We start from the raw sequence: 21,156 nt of genomic DNA, 5'->3' as shown, positions 1-21,156 counted from the left end.
CCAGGCTGCTGCTTGGGACTGTTCTTGGTGTCTGTGCCTTATTTCCTTCCCTATCCCGCATCCCGTGTACATTAATCAGCCCACCTGGGGGCAGGGACGTGTCCGTTTCATCCGCGCCTCCCTCACAGGGCTTCTTCGGGGCAGAGTCTCAGGACACGTGTGACTGATCAAGCTGTGGAATGAGGGTGGATTAGAGGGGCTCAGATCCCTGGTAGCATCTGCCTCTGAGGCTCTTCTATGATTCTGGAATGAGAAGCTCCTTTAGAGCAAACCAGAGAGATGTGGGGTGAAGAGGGGCGGGGAAGCACAGCCCACCTGAAACAGCAGGGAGGCTATGTCTGCTCTGTGAGATCAGGAGGAAATCTTGGTGGTGGGAGCTGTTGGAGTCTGACTCCAGGTGCTGTGTGCTGAGGTGTTGGGTCTACCTGCCAGGTGAAAGCCAGCACCTGACCCCCAGACACTGCCAGCAGGTCCCGCCTCGTCCTCCTTCTCTCTGTCTCCTGTTCCTCCTTGTCACCGTCAGATCTGATCACATCATTCTCTGACTCCTTGCTGCCCATGGATCAGGTCAAAATCCTCAGTGTGGCATTCAAGGCCGGGCACAGCTGGGCGCAGTCAATCACATTGGAGCATTTCCAAACCCTCCCTCCGCTCACTGCCCTCTGCCTGGGCAGCTCTGGTCTGTGTCCCCTGGGTTCCCTGAACATGCTAAGGGCTGTCCACATCGCTGTGACACAGTCTGCTTGTATAAAACGCCTCTTACTCCAATCTTTTTTACTGCTTGGCACCATTCTCCCCATCCAGCAGCCCAGGTCAGATGCTGTGCAAATAACCACTCCGCCATGCAGTGGAAATCACGGCTTCCTCTTCTTTCCCCCAGCACTTCGCTGATACTTTTCTTTCTTCTTCTTTTCTTTCTAGTGGTGGCGAGAACAAATGCTGATACTCTTAACGTAGAACTTGTCATCCTCCCCAACTAGGTGTGAATTCCTTGGGGGCCCTCTATGGCCCCCAGCACCGAGCCCAGTGGGCAGGCACTAAAATTTTTAGAAAATGAATAACTACAAGAAAGTGGACCTAGTTGCTGGGGTTAGGGCACCACTGAAGGAAATGGACATAGCATAGACCTTGTCCTCTGCTCTGTTGTGACTCTAGGTAAGAACAGGCATCTGATACCACTTGAGTTTGGGAGTTGAGTGTTTTGGAAATTGCATCCCTTTTTGTCAGAGATTTTTAGCTTACGGGAACAGGCATAAAATTCAGGAAGTCTGGGAATCTTAAGATTGTATAGGGAATTTTAATTTTTTTTTGAGATGGAGTTTCACTCTTGTTGCCCAGGCTGGAGTGCAATGGTGCAATCTTGGCTCATTGCAACCTCCACCTCCTGGGTTCAAGCTATTCTCCTGCCTCAGTCTCTGGAGTAGCTGGGATTACAGGTGCCCGCCACCCCATCTGGCTAATTTTTGTATTTTTTAGCAGAGATGGGGCTTCACCATGTTGGCCAGACTGGTCCCGAACTCCTGACCTCAGGTGATCTGCCCACCTTGGCCTCCCAAAGTGCTGGGATTACAGGTGTGAATGACTGCACCTGGCCTTTTTTTTTTTTTTTTTCCTTGACAGACAGGGTCTTGCTCTGTCACTCAGGCTGAAGTGCAGTAGCACAATCATAGCTCACTGCAGCCCCAACTTTCTGGGCTTAAGCAATCCTCCTGCCTCAGCCTCCTGAGTAGCTGAGACTACAGGTGTGCACCACCATGCCCGGCTTATTTATTTATTTATTTATCATTTGTAAAGACAAGCTCTCACTATGTTGCCTAGGGTGATATTGAATTCCTAAGCTCAAGCCATCCTCCCTCTTTGGCCTCCCAAAGTGCTGAAACTTGAGCCATCGTGTGAGGCCTGTATGTGGAGTATTGAAATGCAAGTGGAACATGTTCACATCCATGCATTTTTCTGGAACAGTATCCATGGCCCTCATTGGGGTTTAAAATGAGCCACAGCCTCTGCTCTGGGGGAGGAATGGCTTTTATGTGGCTGAGAGGTCAGATGACTTTGGGTCTCGCATTCAATCCGGCAAGCAGGGAATTTGTTTGGATTAGGTTGAGCTGCAGGTAATAGTAAACCCCCAATGATCATGGCTTAAAAGAAACAGAAGTTCAGGAAGAGCTATCTGGTCTGCAGACCCCATGATCACCATGGATGATCCTGTTGACCAAGCCCACCTGATCATAAAGAATGGGTGGCGTCACTGTCCTTGTGCCCAGGTTTGACTCCTCCCTGCCTGGGGCAATGTGAGGAGGGGAGCTTGATTCCTCACTTTTTAGGAATCCCCAGCCACTGAACCCTGTCTGGGGGAAACTCTCCTCCCCCAGGTTCTAACCACTAACTCTCCTCCCCCAGGTTCTAACCACTAACTCTCCTCCCCCAGGTTCTAAACACTTTCCTCCCCACCCCTGCTAGGCCAGGGGGTGAGAGGTGCAATGCAGAGGACTCTTCACAGCTTCACCCCTGCGGGAGAGGGTAGGAGAGGCTGAAAGCCACATGAGTTCTTACCAGTACTTCCTCATACAAAATCTTCCGCAGGCTTTTCAGCAGAGTCTGCAAAGCATCTTTGGTGAAAAGAAAAGTCATGTGCAATTAGCAGCATCTGTTTGCAGAGGCACTCAAAACACACAGGGCAGTGTGTGTGCTATGTGACTGGAGAGACCGCGAGAAATCAATATTATTTCCTCTGTTCGTTTGCTTAAGAAACTCTTTATTTCATGGTTAGTATAAAAGCAACTTTAGCATTGCCAACATCAAAACTGACAGGGATTCTGAATCAGTGGGATCAGTTAATGAGGATTTTCTTACAAAGAGCTCCAGAATCTAGCCTGCCCCTTGGCTGGCCCCGAATGGCCTTGGACGCCCCGATTGGCCTTGGACGGCCCCAACACGCTGTTCCTCCTCCTTTGCTGGAACTTTCCTGTCCTTTCCGAGGCAGACTTGAGTCCAGATATATGTCAGGGCCTGAGCTGTGTGTGTGCCTTCCTGCCAGGCTGCAGGTAAGGGGGGATGGGTCCCAGAGCTGGCTGTAGAAGGGATCTAGGGGCAGCCATGTGAGAAAGTGGGGGCAGGGAGAAGCTGAGGATCTGGCCAATTTTGCCTTTTCTGATAAAGAATCCTTTAAAGTGCCCTTCGTTGAAAGTTTTTAATTCATCTGGGGGCCCATCCTTCCCTCTTTTCCCTTCTCACTTCTGTTTTTCCCACTACTCTGCTCCCTGAGTCATTTCTGGCCTCTTCTTTCTCTGCCCTTTTCTGCTTTGCTTCAACGCTGAGGGACCCCCCTACTCCTCCCCCTGGGCTGAAAGCTCCGTGGGGCAGGGTCCCCTGCTGGGGCTCGACTCGTGATGATTGAATGAATAATCACATGAGCCAAGGAACAAAAGAATGCATGAATGAAGACTTTTTCCCAATCCAACCTCTTAGATTTTTTTATATGGTAACCACCCATTCCAGGGTGGTTCGACCTTTCCTCTCCTAACTTCTTCTGGCCAAGCCAGCGCTCTCCCACTGGCATCTGGCACTGAAACACAAAGGGATATGCAAACCTCTCGCTTGAACCATTAACATTCCTTGTTTGGGGCCAGGCACGGTGGCTATGCCTATAATCCCAGCACTTTGAGAGGCCGAGGCGGGTGGATCATTTGAGGCCAGGAGTTCGAGACCAGCCTGGCCAAGATGGTGAAACCCCATCTCTACTAAAAATACAGAAATCAGCCAGGTGTGGTGGTGGGCACCTGTAATCCCAGCTCCTCGGGAGGCTGAGGCAGGAGAATTGCTTGAACGTGGGAGGTGGAAGCTGCAGTGAGCCGAGATTGTGCCACTGCACTCCAGCCTGGGCGACAGAGCAAGACCCTGTCTCAAAAACAAAAACAAAACAAAACAAAAACAAAAAACACGCCCCCCCAAAACAAAAACAAAAACAAAAACAAAAACATTTCTTGTTTGGGCAGCAGCATTTGCCAAGTCTGGACCTGAGTATTTCTGAATCTTTGATGCCTGGAAGCAGAGATAAAACAGAACGCCTTAAACTGCCAGAAATGGTGCTGTGGGGCAGCCTGCGTCTTGGTTCCAGAAAGGATCTGTTGGTCATGGAGATGGAAGTCATTGTCTTGGGCAAGCTCCAGATGCTGGTGAAACAATCGAAAACAAATAACCCAGGCGGGGGGCGTAAGGATTCTTTTATTAAAAAATAAAAATATTACCAAACCCACAGTCGAACAAGTACAACCTGGCAGGTGAAGTGAGCAAATAGTTTCAATTAGAGATATAGTTCCACCCCCAACCCTCATCCCCCTTTCTGCTACCACTCAGCCTCCCCCACCACGCTGGTGTCTCTGGCTGCACCCATGTTTGGGGCACATCCCCAACTCTGCCCCCCAGCCCGGATGGTGGGGAAACCCATCCCTAGAGCCTGGCGTGAGGTTTCTAGGAGCCTTGCCTTCCCTGGCTGCCCCTTGTGTCTCTGTCCTGGAAATCAGTTCCCTTGAAAAGTCCGAGTCTCTATCTGTGCCCCACCCTGAGCACAGACAGTCTGAGTCCCCTTATCCCTCCCACTTCCCCTTCCTTCTGATGAGGGAAAGCTCTGCCCTGCAGCCTTGCAGGTGGAGAAATCCTGAAAGCCAGCTCTCCTCCCGCTTTCGGCTCTAGCTTAGGAGGGGACATGTCTGGTTTACTGTGGTCTTTGGGGGCTGTCCTTTTGAGAAAGGCAGTAATCTGTGGTGGGCTGGGGAGGAAGGGCGTGCTTCCTTTGGACTGTGGGCTGACGTTATAATAAGTTGCTGAGGTTTTCATGACTATTTGTAACCCATTCATTCACTCACAGTCATTTCTTAAGGTCCTGTTAAGTGCAAGGCCTGATGCTAGGGGATGAGGTACACAGATGAATTCCATGGATACTCTGTCTTAGCGGAGCCTGTGGTCTGGCTGCAGGAGTGGCCAGGAGAGGAGATATTGACCGAGGGATGTAACAGGGGACACTGGACACTGCTCAGGGGGTTGTAGACTCAGCGGGGCCGGGTCGGGGGGGCAGTAACGTTGCCTGAGAGTGGGGGAAGTCTTCAAGGAGGGGACATCAGTTGAGCTGAGTCTTGAAGCATGAGGCAGTTGAAGTAAGAAATGTTGACGCTGGACTCTAGAACCCATGGCCTCAGGCACCCTGGAAGTCAGGACACGGGAGACCTGGAATTTCATGTTTATTTTTGATCCCATTGCATTTTGGTGCTGAAGGGGAAGGAGAGATGGCCCCTGGGGGTAGTGAGTGGGGATGGCGTGAGAAAGTCTGCTTCAAACTTTCCATCCTCATCTAGATGTTCCCAGGCCCCCAGCCTCACTCAGAGCCCAGGTCATCTTCTCATAGCCATTGACATCACTCAGGGGCGCCTGCAGCACAGGCGGCCTTGGTGCCACGTCTGGGCATGTGAATTACAAAAAGGTGCCCATCCTCACTCCAGTCTCTGTCAGATCCCACTCGTGCTTGGCAAAGGGTCTTTCTTGTGTCAAAGGGTTGTATATGTGTGTGCATATGAGTGTGTGCTCACGTGCAGGTGTGTGTTAGTCTCAGAGGGCTGGGGTGTGCACACGCGTGTACAGGGCTCTGTGGACCCCTCACCCCCTCAGCTTTCGATGGAGGGTTCCCTCCTCTAGAGCCACAGTGACTCTGTAGACACCTGGCAGTTACTGCCTGATATTTATGAGGCTTGCCATGGGGCCTCCTCTCTCAGACTTAGGATTCTTTAGGAGACAAACGCACAATCATTCCATCTTTTGGATTTTGGCTTAATTAATTATTTTACTTATTTATTTTTTTTAAGATGGAGTCTTTCTCTGTCGCCCAGGCTGGAGTGCAATGGTGCAATCTCGGCTTATTGCAGCCTCTGCCTCCCAGGTTCAAGCGATTCCCCTGCCTCAGCCACCTGGGTAGCTGGGATTACAGGTGTGTGCTACCATGCCTGGCTAATTTTTGTATTTTTAGTACAGACAAGGTTTCACCATGTTGGCCAGGCTGGTCTCAAACTCCTGACCTCAGGTGATCCGCCCACCTTGACCTCCCAAAGTGCTGGGATTACAGGTGTGAGCCACCACGCTCATCTAAATTGTAAAGAGATGTGGCCTGACGTGGTGGCTCGCACCTGTAACCCCAGCACTTTGGGAATTGGAGGCGGGAGGATTGCTTGGGGCCAGGAGTTTGGGATCAGCCTGGGCAACATAGGGAGACCCTGTCTATACCATAGAATAAAAAAAAAATTACCAGGGCATGTGCCTTTGGTGGGGGAGGTGGAGCTGCGGGGAGGGACTGAAGCGGGAGAATCACTTGAGCCCAGGAAGCCAAGGCTGCAGTGAGCCGTGATTTCGTCACTCCAGCCTGGCAACAGAGTGAGACCCTGTCTCAAACCAAACAAAACAAAACAAAAAAGAAAGAAATGTAAATGTTTCCCTTTGACTCTTTTAGAAACACAAATCAGGAAGCTCTTAGCAGGGGTGTGCTGGAGATCATGTATGCAGCTGGGTGAGAGGCGACTGAATATGGCTCTTAATAATACTCCATGTTCAGTAACTTTTTTGAAAGGGTAGCTGGAAGTCAGCCACCGTGGGAGTATTTACACCACAGAAACTGGCAACAACTGCAAGTCAGGACTCCTCTGCCCCTACCTGCACCCATCCCCCAGGCAGTTGTTAAATATTTATCTGCACTCACAACTTTGGTGACTTTCTGGAGCCTCAGTGGCTTTGAGCCCTGAGGTTTTTTAAAAGTCTAGCCTCTGATTTTAAAAGACCGTGTGGCTTTGGGCAAATAACATCCCCTCTCCAATCTCACTTTTCTCCTTTGTAAAGTGGGGAGAGCAGCGATGTCTGTCTGTGCACCTCAGAAAGTTGTAAGGGCAAATGAGATGGTGCAGCTCCAGGTAACCTGCAAGGCTGCGAGCTCACGGAGTGCTCTGCGCTCAGCACAGCCCCTGCACACAGCAGGTGTCCGCACCTACGTGCTAAAGGAGTCAGCAAATGTGCTGCATGGTGGCGCTGTGCTCTTGTAGTTTTCTCATTTAAGTAGATGTTTTCCATTTAAGACCGTGGCTAGGCTTGGTAAATTGTAAAGAGATGTGGCCTGTGTGGTGACTCATGCCTAGAATCTCAGCACTTTGGGAGGCTGAGGCAGGCAGATTGCTTGAGCCCGGGAGTTGGAGACCAGCCTGGGTAATACAAGGAGATCCCATCTCTACTAAGAATGCAAAAATTAGCCAGGCATGATGGAGTGTGCCTGTAATACCAGCTACTTGGGAGGCTGAGGCAGGAGGATCACTGAGCCTGGGAGGTCAAGGCTGTGATTGTGCCATTGCACTCCAGCCTGGGTGACAGAGCGAGACCATGTCTCTAAATAAATAAACAATCTAAAAGTAAAGTGTTATACAAAGTTCTATCCGTCTATGGGTTAATCTGTCTGAACCTCAGTTTCCCCTCTTATGAATGAATGGCAGGACAACTTGACTTTTTTTTTTTTTTTTTTTTTGAGATAGAATCTCACTCTGTTGCCCAGGCTGGAGTGTAGTGGTGCAATTTCGGCTCACTGCAGCTTCCACCTCCCGGGTTCAAGCAATTCTCCCGCCTTAGCCTCCCACGTAGCTGGGATTACAGGCGCCCACCACCACACCTGGCTAATTTTTAAAATTTTTAGTAGAGATGGGGTTTCACCATGTTGGCCAGACTGGTTGCAAACTCCTGACCTCAAGTGATCCACCTGCCTCGGCCTCCCAAAGTGCTGAGATTACAGGTGCCTGGCCAACTTGACTTCTTAACTCCTTTGCTCTCTCAACCTGATATGAGTCTCCGCAGCTGTAGCTCATCTCCTCTCTTGAAAAGCCCACACCTGCGCAGCGCTCGCCTTGGGGACCACCTGGACTCCTCATCCCACCCACTCTGTCCAGCTGCTTTCCTGAGAAGCAGCAAGTTCCCTGATCTGCCTGAGATGGAAGGGAGGGAAACGCGGGAGGCCTGGATCTCATTCTAAACCATCCGGCTGCAGTGCAGGAGTCGGGCAAAGGAAGGAGCTACGGGGCTGGAGCTGTCATCCTCCTGGTAGGAAAGGACGACCAAGGCTAAAGTCCTCTCCACCGCCTCTCCCCATGGGAGTCAGTGGGTGTGTGTTGCGGGGAGACGGATTCCAAGATAAGTACTCTCTGAGCAGCCCTCAGAGGGGGTGTGGGAAATTCACCTCAGCCTCCAGGGTCCCCAGGTCCGTTCACCACCTGAGCACTGCCGTACCCCACTGCTCCCATGACCTCATTCTCTAGTGGGGGCAAAAGCCAGAAACAGTAACCAGGAAGAAACAAGGGGAAGCCAGGGTGGGGGCAGTGGCATCCACAGCAGGAGAGGCAGGCAGCCCGGACTGTGGGGGCGGCAGAAGAGAAGAGAGGAGAGGCCTGCAGGATGACAGGTGGGAACAGGGGGTCTGGATTGCCAGCACAGCACCACAGTCAGGCCGCCTCTGTGGGCCTCCTCTCTCTTCACAGCAGCGGGGACCTGGAGGACCCATCAGAGACTTGCTGACAAGAAATATGCTGTCCTAGAGACAGAGACAGAGGTAGACAGACGGAGTAAGGACAAGAGAGAGAAAGCAATGTGTGCCATCCTTCCTCCGCATGTTCAAGTTTGTAAACATTGCTTAGGGTGGAGTTTCAGGGGTTAGAAGAGCCTGAAAATGCCCTAGAGTCTCAGCCAAGAAAAACAGCAAAAACGCAGTCGGGGCAGAGAGAAAAGGGGCTCACACGCTTCGAGGGCTCCTGGGGTCCTCGTGCGTTACACACACAGTGTCTCCATTATTCTCAGAACAACACCATTCGAATGGCATCACCAGCCTCACGTGTGGATGTGGCTCACTGAGTCCCCCGTCCAAGGTCACACAGGCGGTAAGGGCAGAGCCTGTCTGCTCAGCGGTGGCAACCCTAAGCCTCCTCTCCCTGTGTGGTCACTCTCCGGGGGCCGAGCTTCTCTTCCTCCATGCTCTCATCAGTGCCCCCATCTGCTTTCCCCTTTCCACTCGGCCTGGAGCAGCACCTGGCCCATGGGTAGCAGGTGCACCCTCCTAGTGGCATGGGAGTCGGGGGAACACCAGCATTTCAGACATAAGCCTCAGGGCTGCAGGTACTGTTCAGCTCCAGGGGATCTTTACTGACACCAATGCCACAGCAGCCTTCTTTTCACTGCATGGAATGACATTCCGAGGTCTTGAATGTTTCAGGGGCTGAGGTGTCCTGCAGCAGGGCAGTGTGGTGGGAAGAGAGCATGCTTTGGTGCCAGACCCACGGGGGTGCAGTCCTGGGTTAAGTAGGAGGGACTAATTCCAAGGTTAAGGATAAATAAATAATGAGATACAGGTCAGGCATGGTAGCTCACGCCTGTAATCCCAGCATTTTGGGAGTCTGAGGCAGGCGTATCACCTGAGGTCAGGAGTTTGGGACCAGCCTGGCCAATATGGTGAAACCCCCCTCTCTACCAAAAATACAAAATATTAGCCAGGTGTAGTGGCGGGCACCTGTAATCCCAGCTACTCGGGAAGCTGAGGCAGGAGAATTGCTTGAACCTGGGAGGCGGTGGTTGCAGTGAACCGAGATCATCCCACTGCACTCCAGCCTGGGTGACAGAGTGAGACTCAGTCTCAATCAACCAATCAATAAAGAGATATAGCTGAGATACTATGTGAAACACAGACAAAACTCTTCTAGATTCCTTATATAGGAGGGAACATGGGGGCGGGGCACCCAACAGTGGCACGGGACGCCCACCCCTTTGTGGATGCTCCTACTCAGCTCTGCTGCCACCCTGGGAAATTTTCCTCCAAACCACCTTCAGCTGAGCAAGAAACATATGTCCCCACCTACTTCTAGTTACGAAAACTCTAATTCAAACTCGCTTAAACGGAAAAGGGGATGCACGGAGGATAATGAAGTAGCCCAAAGAACCAAAAGAAGAGCTGAACACCGGGGCAGGTCCCAGAACCCCAGGGCCCAGAACACACCAGCACTTCCTGTTTCTCTCCACGAGGTGGCTTCATTCTCTGGCTTTCCCCATGAGCCGAGAACTGTGGCCATTCACAGGCTCAGAGCTTGCATCTTCCCAGCTTCATTACCAGAGAGCAAAAGGCCTCTTGGTTACAGTTGAAAAGTCCCAGGGAAGTTCTCTGATTGGTCCAGCTCACAGCAAATACCCAGCCCTGGACCAATCACAGCCTGGCCAGAGAGGCAGGATCATGGAAGAAGATGGCAGCTGTGCAGTCCACCTGTAGGAATGGGCCAGGCACAGTACCCCAAGGGGAATGCTGCTGTTTCCAGAAGACGAAAGGGTGTTGGGCAGACCAAACACGGAGTGGCCCTTTCCTCTTGTTGGGTAATTCATTCTCAAAGCTGAACTCCTGGCTGTCTGCTTCTTATTCTTTTTTCTTTTCCTTCCCTCCCTCCCTCCCTCCCTCCTTCCCTCCCTTCCTCCCTCCCTCCCTTCCTTCCTTCTTTCTTTTCTTTCTTTTTCTCTTTCTCTTTCTTTCCCTTCTTTCTTTCTCTTTCTTGCTTCTTCTTTCTTTCTCTTTCTTCTTTCTCTCTCTCTCTCTTTTTTTTTTTTTTTTTCAGAGTCTCGCTCTTGTCACCCAGGCTGGAGTGCAGTAGCACAACCTCAGCTGACTGCAACCTCTGCCTCCCGGGTTCAAGCGATTCTCCTGCCTCAGCCTCTCAAGTAGTTGGGATTACAGGCATGTGCTACCACACCCAGCTAATTTTTGTATTTTTAGTAGAGACAGGGTTTCTGCTAAAAACCCCGTTGGCCAGGCTGGTCTCGAACTCCTGACCTCAAGTGATCCACCTGCCTCAGCCTCCCAAAGTGCTGGGATTACAGGCACGAGCCACCACGCCCAGCTGGGCTGCCTGCCTTTCAAAGTTGAAGAAAACCAACCCCAAGTCATGGTTCCTGGGTGGGTATCGTGGCCTAGAGAGAAGTATCAGAGCACCTCAGATTGCCATTTTAAAAGAAGCCTTTTCATCTACAATTCCAGCTTTTTCCTCCCAAGGGTGTTGTGGCAGGTGTTTCTGTCTTTCCACTCCACAGACAAGAAACTGAGGTCCAAATGACTTGCCTAAGGTTATCCAGCAAGTCATGAGCAGAACTAGAATGAACTTGGGTCTCATGACTCTGAGGTCCTGTGAGAAGTTTCTGCAGGGACCGAAGTAGGACTTGAGCCTGGCTCCAAGCCCTGAGGCTTGCTGGGGCATTTGTCCATCAGGGGTGAGGTGGATGGTGGACAGCAACATGCAAAAGTCAGCCTGTCCATCTGCAGACATTCACAGAGCACTCCGCAAGGTTCAGGACCAGACGATCATGGTCTCACACATCTCCAGCCTCCAAATAGACCCTCGTGTCCACACAGTGTGGTGAGTGCAGTGGGACAGGGGGCACCTGGCCTGAGTTGAGGAAAGGAGGGAGCTGGCCAAGGAGAGCTGCTCAGGGGAAGTGGCCCTGGAGCTGGATCTGCAAGGATGAGCTAGACAGGGACAAGAGGTGGAAGAACATCTTGGGTCAGGGGAATAGCAGTTGTGAAGGTGCAGAGGTAAGGGGAAGCAAGCACGGGATCTCCTTTGTTCTGCCTCCCGGAGCAGCCAGGTCTCTGCGTTGTCACTTAGCCTCACACCACGATACTCTCCTCTCCAGGTCTGCACCTGTCCCTGTCTCCAGCAGCGCCAACATCATCGTCACAGGCTGTTGGGTGCACTTACTGCCTTCAGTGGCAGCAGGCTGACCTGTCAGGCTGTCTGGGAAGAGGCCTCGATGCCCTCTGCCTGTGACATGCTCCTGACAACAGGCTCTGCCTCTGTTTCAGAATCTCGGCGAAGGAGCATCTTTGAATACCACCGCATAGAGCTGGACCCCAGCAAGATCACCAGCATGTCGGCCGTGGAGTTCACCCCATTGCCGAGTGAGTAGGGGTCATTCCACCATCTCGGAAAGAGCTCTGGAGTCAAGCAGACGGGCATCAGGTCCCAGGCCCATGGCTGACTCCTGTTTTGTGCAGCCATCTCACTTTTCAGGGCCTCCATCTCTCTTTTGTAACCCGGGCCTGATGCCACCCCCCTCCCAGAGATAGGGTCAGGGTGAGAACCACCTAGGTGGAGTTAAGCACGTTGGCTGCAGCTCTGACACTGACGGGTCCATTCCAGGCCTGGGGTGGGGGTGAGGGCTTGATCTAGGACAGCTATTATTATTCCCACATAACTGAAACCCAGGAAAGCTGTACCTCTGAGAACACGTAGACTGAGCCCCCAGAAAAGGTGATCCAGGAACTGGATGGGCCCCAGTCTGTCACTGTATTATCCTTACAGGAGGTGATGGAGGGATTTAGCAGGTGGCCTCCATAAATCATGGGGCCCTGGCCCGCTGTACCCCACTCACCCACGCTGAAGGCAGCCATGGCCGAGGCCCCACCTGCTGTTGTGGAGCCCACAGGATCCACGGTGGATGCTCTTCGGGATGGGGCTGGGACAGCTGAGAACGCGGGAAAGGGGACAAGGAGGACAGCATCATCCTTCTTGTTTTTTTTTTTTTTTTTTTTTTTGAGACAGAGTCTCGCTCTGTCACCCAGGCTAGAGTGCAGTGGCACATCTCAGCTCACTGCAAGCTCCGCCTCCCAGGTTCATGCCATTCTCCTGCCTCAGCCTCCCAAGTAGGTGGGACTACAGGTACCCGCCACCTCGCCCGGCTAATTTTTTGTATTTTTTAGTAGAGACGGGGTTTCACTATGTTTGCCAGGATGGTCTCAATCTCCTGACCTCGTGATCCACCCGTCTCGGCCTCCCAAAGTGCTGGGATTATAGGCGTGAGCCACCGTGCCTGGCCCCTTCTTGTTTTATGAAGGTTTTCATTTCTTCTCCCATCTTGTGGCGCCCCCAGCTTCCTGCTGAAGCCATGGCCTTCTCCCTGCCTCAGTGGCATTTCTTCTTCTTCTTTTTTTTTTTTTTTTGAGACAGAGTCTCACTCTGTTGCCGAGGCTGGAGTGCAGTGGTGTGATCTCAGCTCACTGCAACCTCTACCTCCCAAGTTCAAGTGATTCTCCTGCCTCAGCCTCCCAAGTGGCTGGGATTACAGGCACCTGCCACCATGCTGGGCTAATTTTTGTATTTTTAATAGAGATGGGGTTTCACTCTGTTGGCCAGGCTGATTTTGAACTCCTGGCCTCAACTGATCCACCTGCCTTGGCCTCCCAAAGTGCTGGGATTACAGGTGTGAGCCACCACCCCTAGTTTTGGGATTTCAGGCGTGAGTCACTGTGCCCAGTGTTGGAATTAATTATAGGCATGAGCAACCACGCCTGGGCTTCAGTGGCATTTCTTGCCTCTCTTTACTCCTGCTTCCTCTTCCTTGGAGGTTCTGAGAGCAGGGGATGGAGAAACAAGAGGAAGAGAAGGAGAGAGGATCTTCTTGAATGCTAGGCCACGTCTCAGACAGGGCTCAGCAGGTGTCTTTCCCTAGAGAACAGGAAGGACCCAGACACCGGGGGGTCACAAGGCTGGGACACTTTAGAGGTCACAGCCATACCCCAACCCTATCACTCCATCAGGGCAGAAGGCCCAGAGCCTGAGAACAGGGCTCCTCTAGGACTGGTGAGAGCAAACCTCAGGCTCTATGATGTGGATAAAACTGCATTTAGAAGCAAGGACATCCAAGGGCAGGACTGACTGCCTGGGCGGAAGCAGTGGAAATGTTCTGGGAATGTGTTTCTGGGACACTGTACATTTAAGGCACTTCTCACCCCTCCCGTGAATTTTGTAAGCATTTAATAGCATTCAGGCCATCTGAAATGCTGATGAGAAATAAAGGTTGGTAGGTGTTATGAAAGCCCAGGAGGATCCCAGGAGTTTCTCTGTGGCCGGTTTGGCTGGAGTCCTTTTTTTTTTTTTTTTTTTTTTGAGACGGAGTCTCGCTCTGTCACCCAGGCTAGAGTGCAGTGGTCGGATCTCACCTAACTGCAAGCTCCGCCTCCTGGGTTTACGCCATTCTCCTGCCTCAGCCTCCCGGGTAGCTGGAGTACAGGTGCCCGCCACCTCGCCCGGCTAGTTTTTTGTATTTTTTAGTAGAGACGGGGTTTCACCGTGTTAGCCAGGATGGTCTCGATCTCCTGATCTCGTGATCCGCCCATCTTGGCCTCCCAAAGTGCAGGGATTACAGGCTTGAGCCACCGTGCCCAGCAGCTGGAGTCTTTTAAGGAGCCTTCAAAGTCACTGGGAGAGGCAAGGGCAGGGTTCCCTACTGGATGCAGCTGGCGAAGGAGGGGTAATGCTATCAAGGCTGTGATTTGGGTCCCTGGGAGGCCAGATAAAGAGAAAACTCTCTGCATCCCCTGGCTTCTCCCTTGCCATTTGGGTGAGGGAAGGATTTGTCCAGATTACTTCGGAGGGGTGAGTGGCTTATCTCCAAGCTGTTGTATTCTGTGGCTGGTCCCTCCTGGTCCCTCTTCTAGGAGAGACCCATAAAAAAGTGGCCTGGGGTGGGACTGAGAACTGAGGCAGGGGCAGGGGAAACCCACAGTGAGACCTCAAGGCTAAGAGCTCGAACTCTATGCTCAAACAGACCTTGGTTCAAACCCAGACCTCTCACTCTCAGCTCCACGACTCTCTCCAAGCTTCAGTTCCCTGCTCCATAAAATGAGGATAACAAGAGCACTTATATATTGATTCAACATACCATGTGCCAGGCACTGTTCCAGACCCCCTGGATACACAGGGAACAGAACAGCCAGAGAGTGCTCATCCTCCTGCACAGGGCAGCCCCTGCTTCTTTCCTGCCCGTGGCTCTTTCCATCCACTCTCCCAGGGCCTTCAACATCATGGCAGACAAAAGGACACAGTGCCACCCATTGCCAGTCCCTCCCAGAGTGACTGAAGGTGGTCATACTGTGCCCACACAGCCTCTCTCCCACTCACCAAGGGCTGGTTCCCAGCTGCCATCTTGCTGGGGCTCCATGTCATGTACATTGGCTCCTGAGTTAATGGATCGCATGAGAACTCACGCAGGAAGAAATGCATGCAATGTTGATCAAATGAGTGGTCGTTTTCTGTTGCTAGTTGTCACTCTTGTGGCTATCAAGGTGTTCTGTTCTGTTGCTTATAAGATAAGCCCTTCTGCACACAGTTGTTCTAGGTGAGTGCCTGTCTCTCTCTGCAGTAAAATATATGGTCTTTGTGACAGCTACTTGCCACTCAGAGGTCATCTGGTTCATTAAACTGAGTAGCACTGGATTGCAAGTGAACAGCTCTTAAATCCAGCCCCCATGCCTACTGCGCCCCCTGCCCTGCTGCTCCCCTGCCTGACCTGTGCCAGAAGGGTTCACGCACCCTCCAGCAACCTGGTCCCACTAATCTCTCTGCTCTCTGGCTCTGTCCTGCCCAGGCTGGGCCCCAGATGTCGCTCCCTCTTCATTCCTACTAATTCCAGCCCCCTCGCTCTACACAGCCTGGTAGCAGTTCTGGCCGCTGCTGGGACCATGTCTGGGCCGTTCTCCTCCTGGCTCTGCACACAGGGCCTTTCTGCCTTGACTTCTTCTCCCCCAGGAGAGCTGTTCTCTCCCCATGGACCGAACATCAGGAGTGGGCAGTGAGTGCCCCCAGCAAGCACTGGGGGGCAACCAGAGCATCTTTTAAAACAATAACTGTTATTGTACATATTTCAGGTATACAACATGATGCTATGGGATGCATATAGACAGTGAGAAGGTTACCATGATGAAGCAATTAGCATATCCATCATCTCACAGTTACATAGACTTTTTGTTCTTGTGGCAAGAGCATCTAAAATTACTCATTTAGCATGAACTCCACATACAGTACAATTTTATTACTACAGTCCTCATGTTATACAGTAGATTCTAGCCTTGTTCATCCTACATACCTGCTACTTTGTATCCTCTGACCTTTAAAAAATCCCTTTCAACCCTTTGTGGGGTACACACCTGGAAGTAACCGGGTGTGGTGGCGGGCACCTGTAATCCCAGCTACTCCGGAGGCCAAGGCAGGAGAATCGCTTACAGCACCTTGTGATTTGCCTTCATAGACCTCATGAGAATTCTAATTCTGTAGTGATTTTTGATTATCTGTTTAGCGTCTGTCTCCCCATATGAGTCTAAGCCCTAAGAAGGCAGGGACTAGGTCACACTGCTGAATCCCCAGCACCCAGTTTAGGGCCTGACCTTCTGGTGAGAAGGAAGGAAGCTAGGGAGGGAGGAAGTGAGGGAGGGAGGGAGCAAGGGAAAGAGGGACAGAAGAAGGAAAAAAGGGAGGGAGGGAGGGAGGGCGGGGAGGCTGAGGCAGGAGGATTGCTTGAGCCAGGAGTTTGAGGCTATAGTGAGCCATGATCAGGTCATTGCACGCCAGCCTGGGCAACACAGCGAGACCTCATCCCTTAAAACAAAAAAAAAAAAAAAAAAAGAAAAGAGAAAAAAAAAAAGAAGTTAGGAATTGGGGCTGGTCTGGACCAAGGGAGGTGGCATTAATGACCTCAAAGGTCCCCTTGAAGTCAGGGGCCCCACAGTTCTGTAAATACCAGGAATTCAGAGTTGCACCCTTTGGAGCCCATGGAGAGGCTCAGTGCTGAGCGGCCACTGCCTTCTCTCTTGCAGCCTGCCTACAGCATAGGAGCTGTGACGCCTGCATGTCCTCGGACCTGTCCTTCAACTGCAGCTGGTGCCATGTCCTCCAGAGGTTTGTGCCCAGGGTTACCCACTGACTCCTACTGGCCGAACATGGATGAGAAGAAGAGGGTGGCACGGCCCCGCTCCCGGCCTCAATGCCCACAGTCGGCCAACATTAGAGTATCTCTGGCCAGTGCCACTCTGATTCTTAGGACAAGAATATGGCCTGGGGGCTTCTGGAAGACCATTCAGGGATTCCAGCTGCTCGGGCTTCCTCCTCACACCCAGGAGGGGAGGATTCATCCTGAAACAGGGCTTCTCAGAGTGGTCCACAGCTGTGGGCATCAGACCTTGGGCTCCAGTTAAACATGCAGATTCCTGGGACCCATCCCAGACCCTCTGTATCAGGATCTCTGGGAGAGAACCCAGGAAGCTGCATTTTAACATCATGCCTCATCTGTAAGCAAGTGTCAGAACTGCCAGTTCACAGATAAAGTCTGGTCCAAAGACCCATGACCCCAAAACACCACCTCAAGATCTTTCTTGGGCTGCAAGGGATTTTTCTGAAGACCAGGGGTGTGGACCACAGGCATCCATGGAAAGTTGGGGGAGCTAAAAAGCTGTGTTTGCTTGCTTTTAGAAGCTCAGAAAGTTCTGGGTGAGATTCAGTTTCAGTGATAAAGTTCTTAAATCCATCTCCACTTCCACTCCTTGTTCTGAAATCATTTCCTCACAGATTAGACTCAGAATTCAAGCTCTGTTCCCTGTCCAAGATAAATAAATGACAGGAGGAGGGGGAAGAAAAAGATTTCCTTGGGGACTAGAGTTCTCATGAGAGTGGGAAGCCCTATGAACTCCCAGAGCTTTTAAGGCAATCTCGAAAATTGCTAAATTATAGTCTCTGAGTTCCCGTGCAGCTGTGGTGCTGTTCCTTTCCAATGCTCCTTTCCAGTGCTTGCTTGCTTGCTTTTTTTTTTTTTTTTTTTTTTTAAACAGAGTTTTGCTCTTGTTGCCCAGGCTGGAGTGCAATGGTGCAATCTCGGCTCACTGCAACCTTCACCTCCCGGGTTCAAGTGATTCTCCTGCCTCAGCCTTCTGAGTAGCTGGGATTACAGGCACACACTGCCACACCCAGCTAAATTTTTTGTATTTTTTAGTAGAGACAGGGTTTCGCCATGTTGGCCAGGCTTGTCTCAAACACCTGACCTCAGGTAATCCACCTGTCTCGGCCTTCCAAAGTGTTGGGATTACGGGCGTGAACTGCTGCCCCTGGTCCCAATGATTTCCTATGCCTCCACACCATGGCCCACTCTGGAGTCTAAGGGTAACATTAATTCCAGGATTCCTTTGCTCCTTTCCAATATCCTGCTGCAAGTGTAGAAGTTCTCACCTTTATAGGCAGCCTGCCTAGCACACGGACACGGCTCTGGGCCCTGAGGGGATGGGGTGTGTCCATCAGGTCTCCCAGGTGTTCTTCCCACCAGCTGTGCTTTCATTCACTCTCTTGGGGGCCTCAGATTGTTTACCCTGTAAAATGGGCGGGGGTCATGTGATTCAGGAAGATGTGGGAACAAACACACTGTTATTTAAACTCCTCGAACAGTTTTTGTTTTGTTTTGTTTTGTTTTGTTTTGTTTTGAAACAGGGTCTTGCTCTGTCATCCAGGCTGGGGTGCAGTGGTGCAATCACAGCTCACTGTGGCCTCAACCTCCTGGCTCAAGCAATCCTCCTGCCTCAGTCTCCCCTGTAGTTGAAACCGCAGGTGCACACCACCACATCCGGCCATTTTTCTAATATTTTGTAGAGATGGGGTCTCACTTTGTTAGCCAAGCTGGTCTTGAACTCCTGGGTTCATGTGATCTGTCCTCCTCGGCCTCCCAAAATGCTGGGATTACAGGTGTGAGTCACTGCACCCAGGCTATCAAGAAGCATTTTTACAAAGCATTCAGCGTCCTTCGCATGATACTCACAGAGCCTCAGAAAGAATACCTAAGATAGACCCCAGGTTGGTTCTTCCTGGAGCAGAGCATTGCAGAGTAGTCTGCAGACTGTGAGGCTCTCCTTATACCTGGAGGGCTTGTAAAATGCAGATTCCTGGGCCCCATCCCACTGAATATGATCCTCTGGGACCAGGATCCCAGGAATCTGATTTTTGAAGTTGTGCCTCTTGTACCTTTCAAATTTGAGAACCATGGTCTCAGCGATGGAGAGATGGCCTCAGATGAGCCCTGGGATCCTGGGGCTGCCTGCCACCACATGACTCAGCTTTCACAAGCACTGAGCCATGAGAACTGCAAAATGGGTCAGATGACAGCCAGACCCTCCCATCAATGCAACCCCCATTTAAAGCATACGCCCAAATTCAGAGACCATGAGTTTAATGAGGGTTGGGCCCTCCTCAACATTAGGAGGTTGGTCAGGCTGGGGGAAGGGCAAGGCCTCTGATTGTGTGCATCTGCAGGGGTTGTGTCAGCAGAGAGGAGCACAGAGAAACTCCACCCGGGGGAGCACGGCTGGTGCGAGTTGGAAACCATCCCATCCCCAGGCGCCCCGTGGGCCTGGGCTCACTCCTGCACACTGTCCTTTCTTACAAGCTCTCTGAAGCCTCAGCTGCAACTGAGAGCTGAACCCAGGTCCCCAAAAACCCGGAGGGCAGGGCCAGCTGACATGGTCTGTCTGGCAACAGCTGCAGTCAGTCCCCGCATGGTTCTCTGCTCCTCTCCCTCCACCCAGTCTGCCTTTCACAGCCTCCCAGAGCTTTCCTCCTTGCTCTTGGGCTGGAATGGATTTAAACAATTTCATCTCTCATGGCAGGTGCCCCCGCCCCCTGCCATGGCCCAGTCTGGAGTCTAAGGGTAACGTTAATTCCAGGATTAGCTCCAGAAACGGGGGTCATAAACCCATACCAAAGGCTCAATCTTTTAAAGAATCAGTTAGCATGGTCTAAAAGAACTTTCTTTTTTTTTGTTTGTTTGTTTGTTTGTTTTTAAGAGACAGGGTCTTGCTCTGTCACCCAGGCTGGAGTGCAGTGGTGCCATCATAGCTCACTATAGCCTTAAATTCCTGGGCTCCAGCAATCCTCCTGCCTCAGCCTCTCAAAACGCTGGGATTACAGGCATGAGCCACCACACCCACACTAAAAGAAACTTTAGTTCTCAGCCTCCAATAGCCTTCCTAATCCTCCATCCCCCAAAGTAGTGGGCATAGAGGGCCTGACAGAAGGAGAGTGTGGCTGGCTCAGTTCAGCCATCCCTGCTGCAGGAGGAGCAGCTCAGAGCCCAGAGGCATCTGTAGAAGGAAAGACTGACAGCTCTTGGCAAGCCTTGGCCCTTGGCCTCACCGAACTTCAGTGGGTGCTGGTGCAGTTAACCTGCTGAGAGTTCCTTCTCGGCACTGGTGGTTCATGATGTTATTCTTCCTATGCAGATGTCCCTGGGCTTCAGTAGGGCTTGGAGGGTTCCCCTAGCACCAAAGAGTAAAGAACAAAAAGTTGGGAATGATCCATGGAGAGCATTCTCTGGTGCATCATCATGCCCCCATCCTTTCCCTACAGGGGTGCTTGGTGTCTTCCACCCAGCTGAGCTGCCCAATGCCCTCTCTGGAGACCCTTGTCAGCCAGTTGTAAATCTCTCCCAGCCTCCGGCAAGATCATTTCTGCCCTTGAATGATCACCTGGGAGGTGTTGACTAAATCTGCTGATGCCTACCTTTAGCCCCACTCTCCTTCCCAAGGTTAGGCCCCTCAATAACCAGGATGAAAACACGTATGTGAATTGCCTGGATTCTCAGCAGTGTCATGGCAGCTCACAGTCAAGACGACCTTGAGGATCACTGGAGCTCATGCAGTCCTGCTAGCCCCTACACCTACTCACATGGGCAGATGAGGCCTTGGTCCTGGGGAGCTGGGTCAGAAGGAAGGCAGGGATGCCACAAATACCTTCATCTTCCAGGGAAGTAGAGGGAACAGGAGTGCCTGACGACCTCAGCCTGGGGACCTTAGCTCCTCTTCTCACTATCAGCAGAGAGTTGTTACTGAACAGTGACAGGGGAGGGCTTCCTTGTGGATCCCATCACACCTCTGACCTTTTGGTCCTCCTGCAGATGCTCCAGTGGCTTTGACCGCTATCGCCAGGAATGGATGGACTATGGCTGTGCACAGGAGGTGAGAAGCATAAGTATCGGCTGCAATTCCTGTGCCAGGTGGTAGGGAATAGGAGGGAAGCCGGTAGAGCCCGCTCCTGCAAACTCCTCTCAAGGTGGCATTAGCTCTTGGCAATATCCTCCCCTCTATCTGAGATTTCTTTTCCAGACTGCCCTGAGACAATGAGACCCACTTTGGAAGGTTTCAGAGGGCTCTGTGGGTCTTTGAGGCGAGCATTCTGATGCCTTGGCCTTAAGTGGGCAGCTCTCAAGGAATTCTTTTGGTGCATGCAGAGGGGATGTTAGGCATGGCCTCAG

General features: G+C 51.7%; 1 protein-coding gene across 2 annotated transcripts in view; it reads left to right on the top strand.

Moving 5' to 3' along the window:
• Positions 1-21,156, top strand: part of PLXDC1 (plexin domain containing 1) — an 89,106-nt gene that overhangs the window by 55,952 nt on the left and 11,998 nt on the right. For both annotated transcript variants that reach the window (XM_015119507.3, XM_028836436.2), the window contains exons 8-10: positions 11,900-11,995; positions 16,688-16,769; positions 20,800-20,860. In XM_015119507.3, coding sequence (XP_014974993.3) covers positions 11,900-11,995; positions 16,688-16,769; positions 20,800-20,860 — 239 coding nt within the window. The remainder of the gene's footprint in view (positions 1-11,899; positions 11,996-16,687; positions 16,770-20,799; positions 20,861-21,156) is intronic.

The sequence above is a fragment of the Macaca mulatta genome, chromosome 16 (genome assembly GCF_049350105.2).
Source record: "Macaca mulatta isolate MMU2019108-1 chromosome 16, T2T-MMU8v2.0, whole genome shotgun sequence".
In the NCBI taxonomy this organism is placed as follows: Eukaryota; Metazoa; Chordata; class Mammalia; order Primates; family Cercopithecidae; genus Macaca; species Macaca mulatta.
The sequence above is the reverse complement of the archived record's forward strand: the minus strand, read 5'-3'. Positions and strand labels throughout refer to the sequence as shown.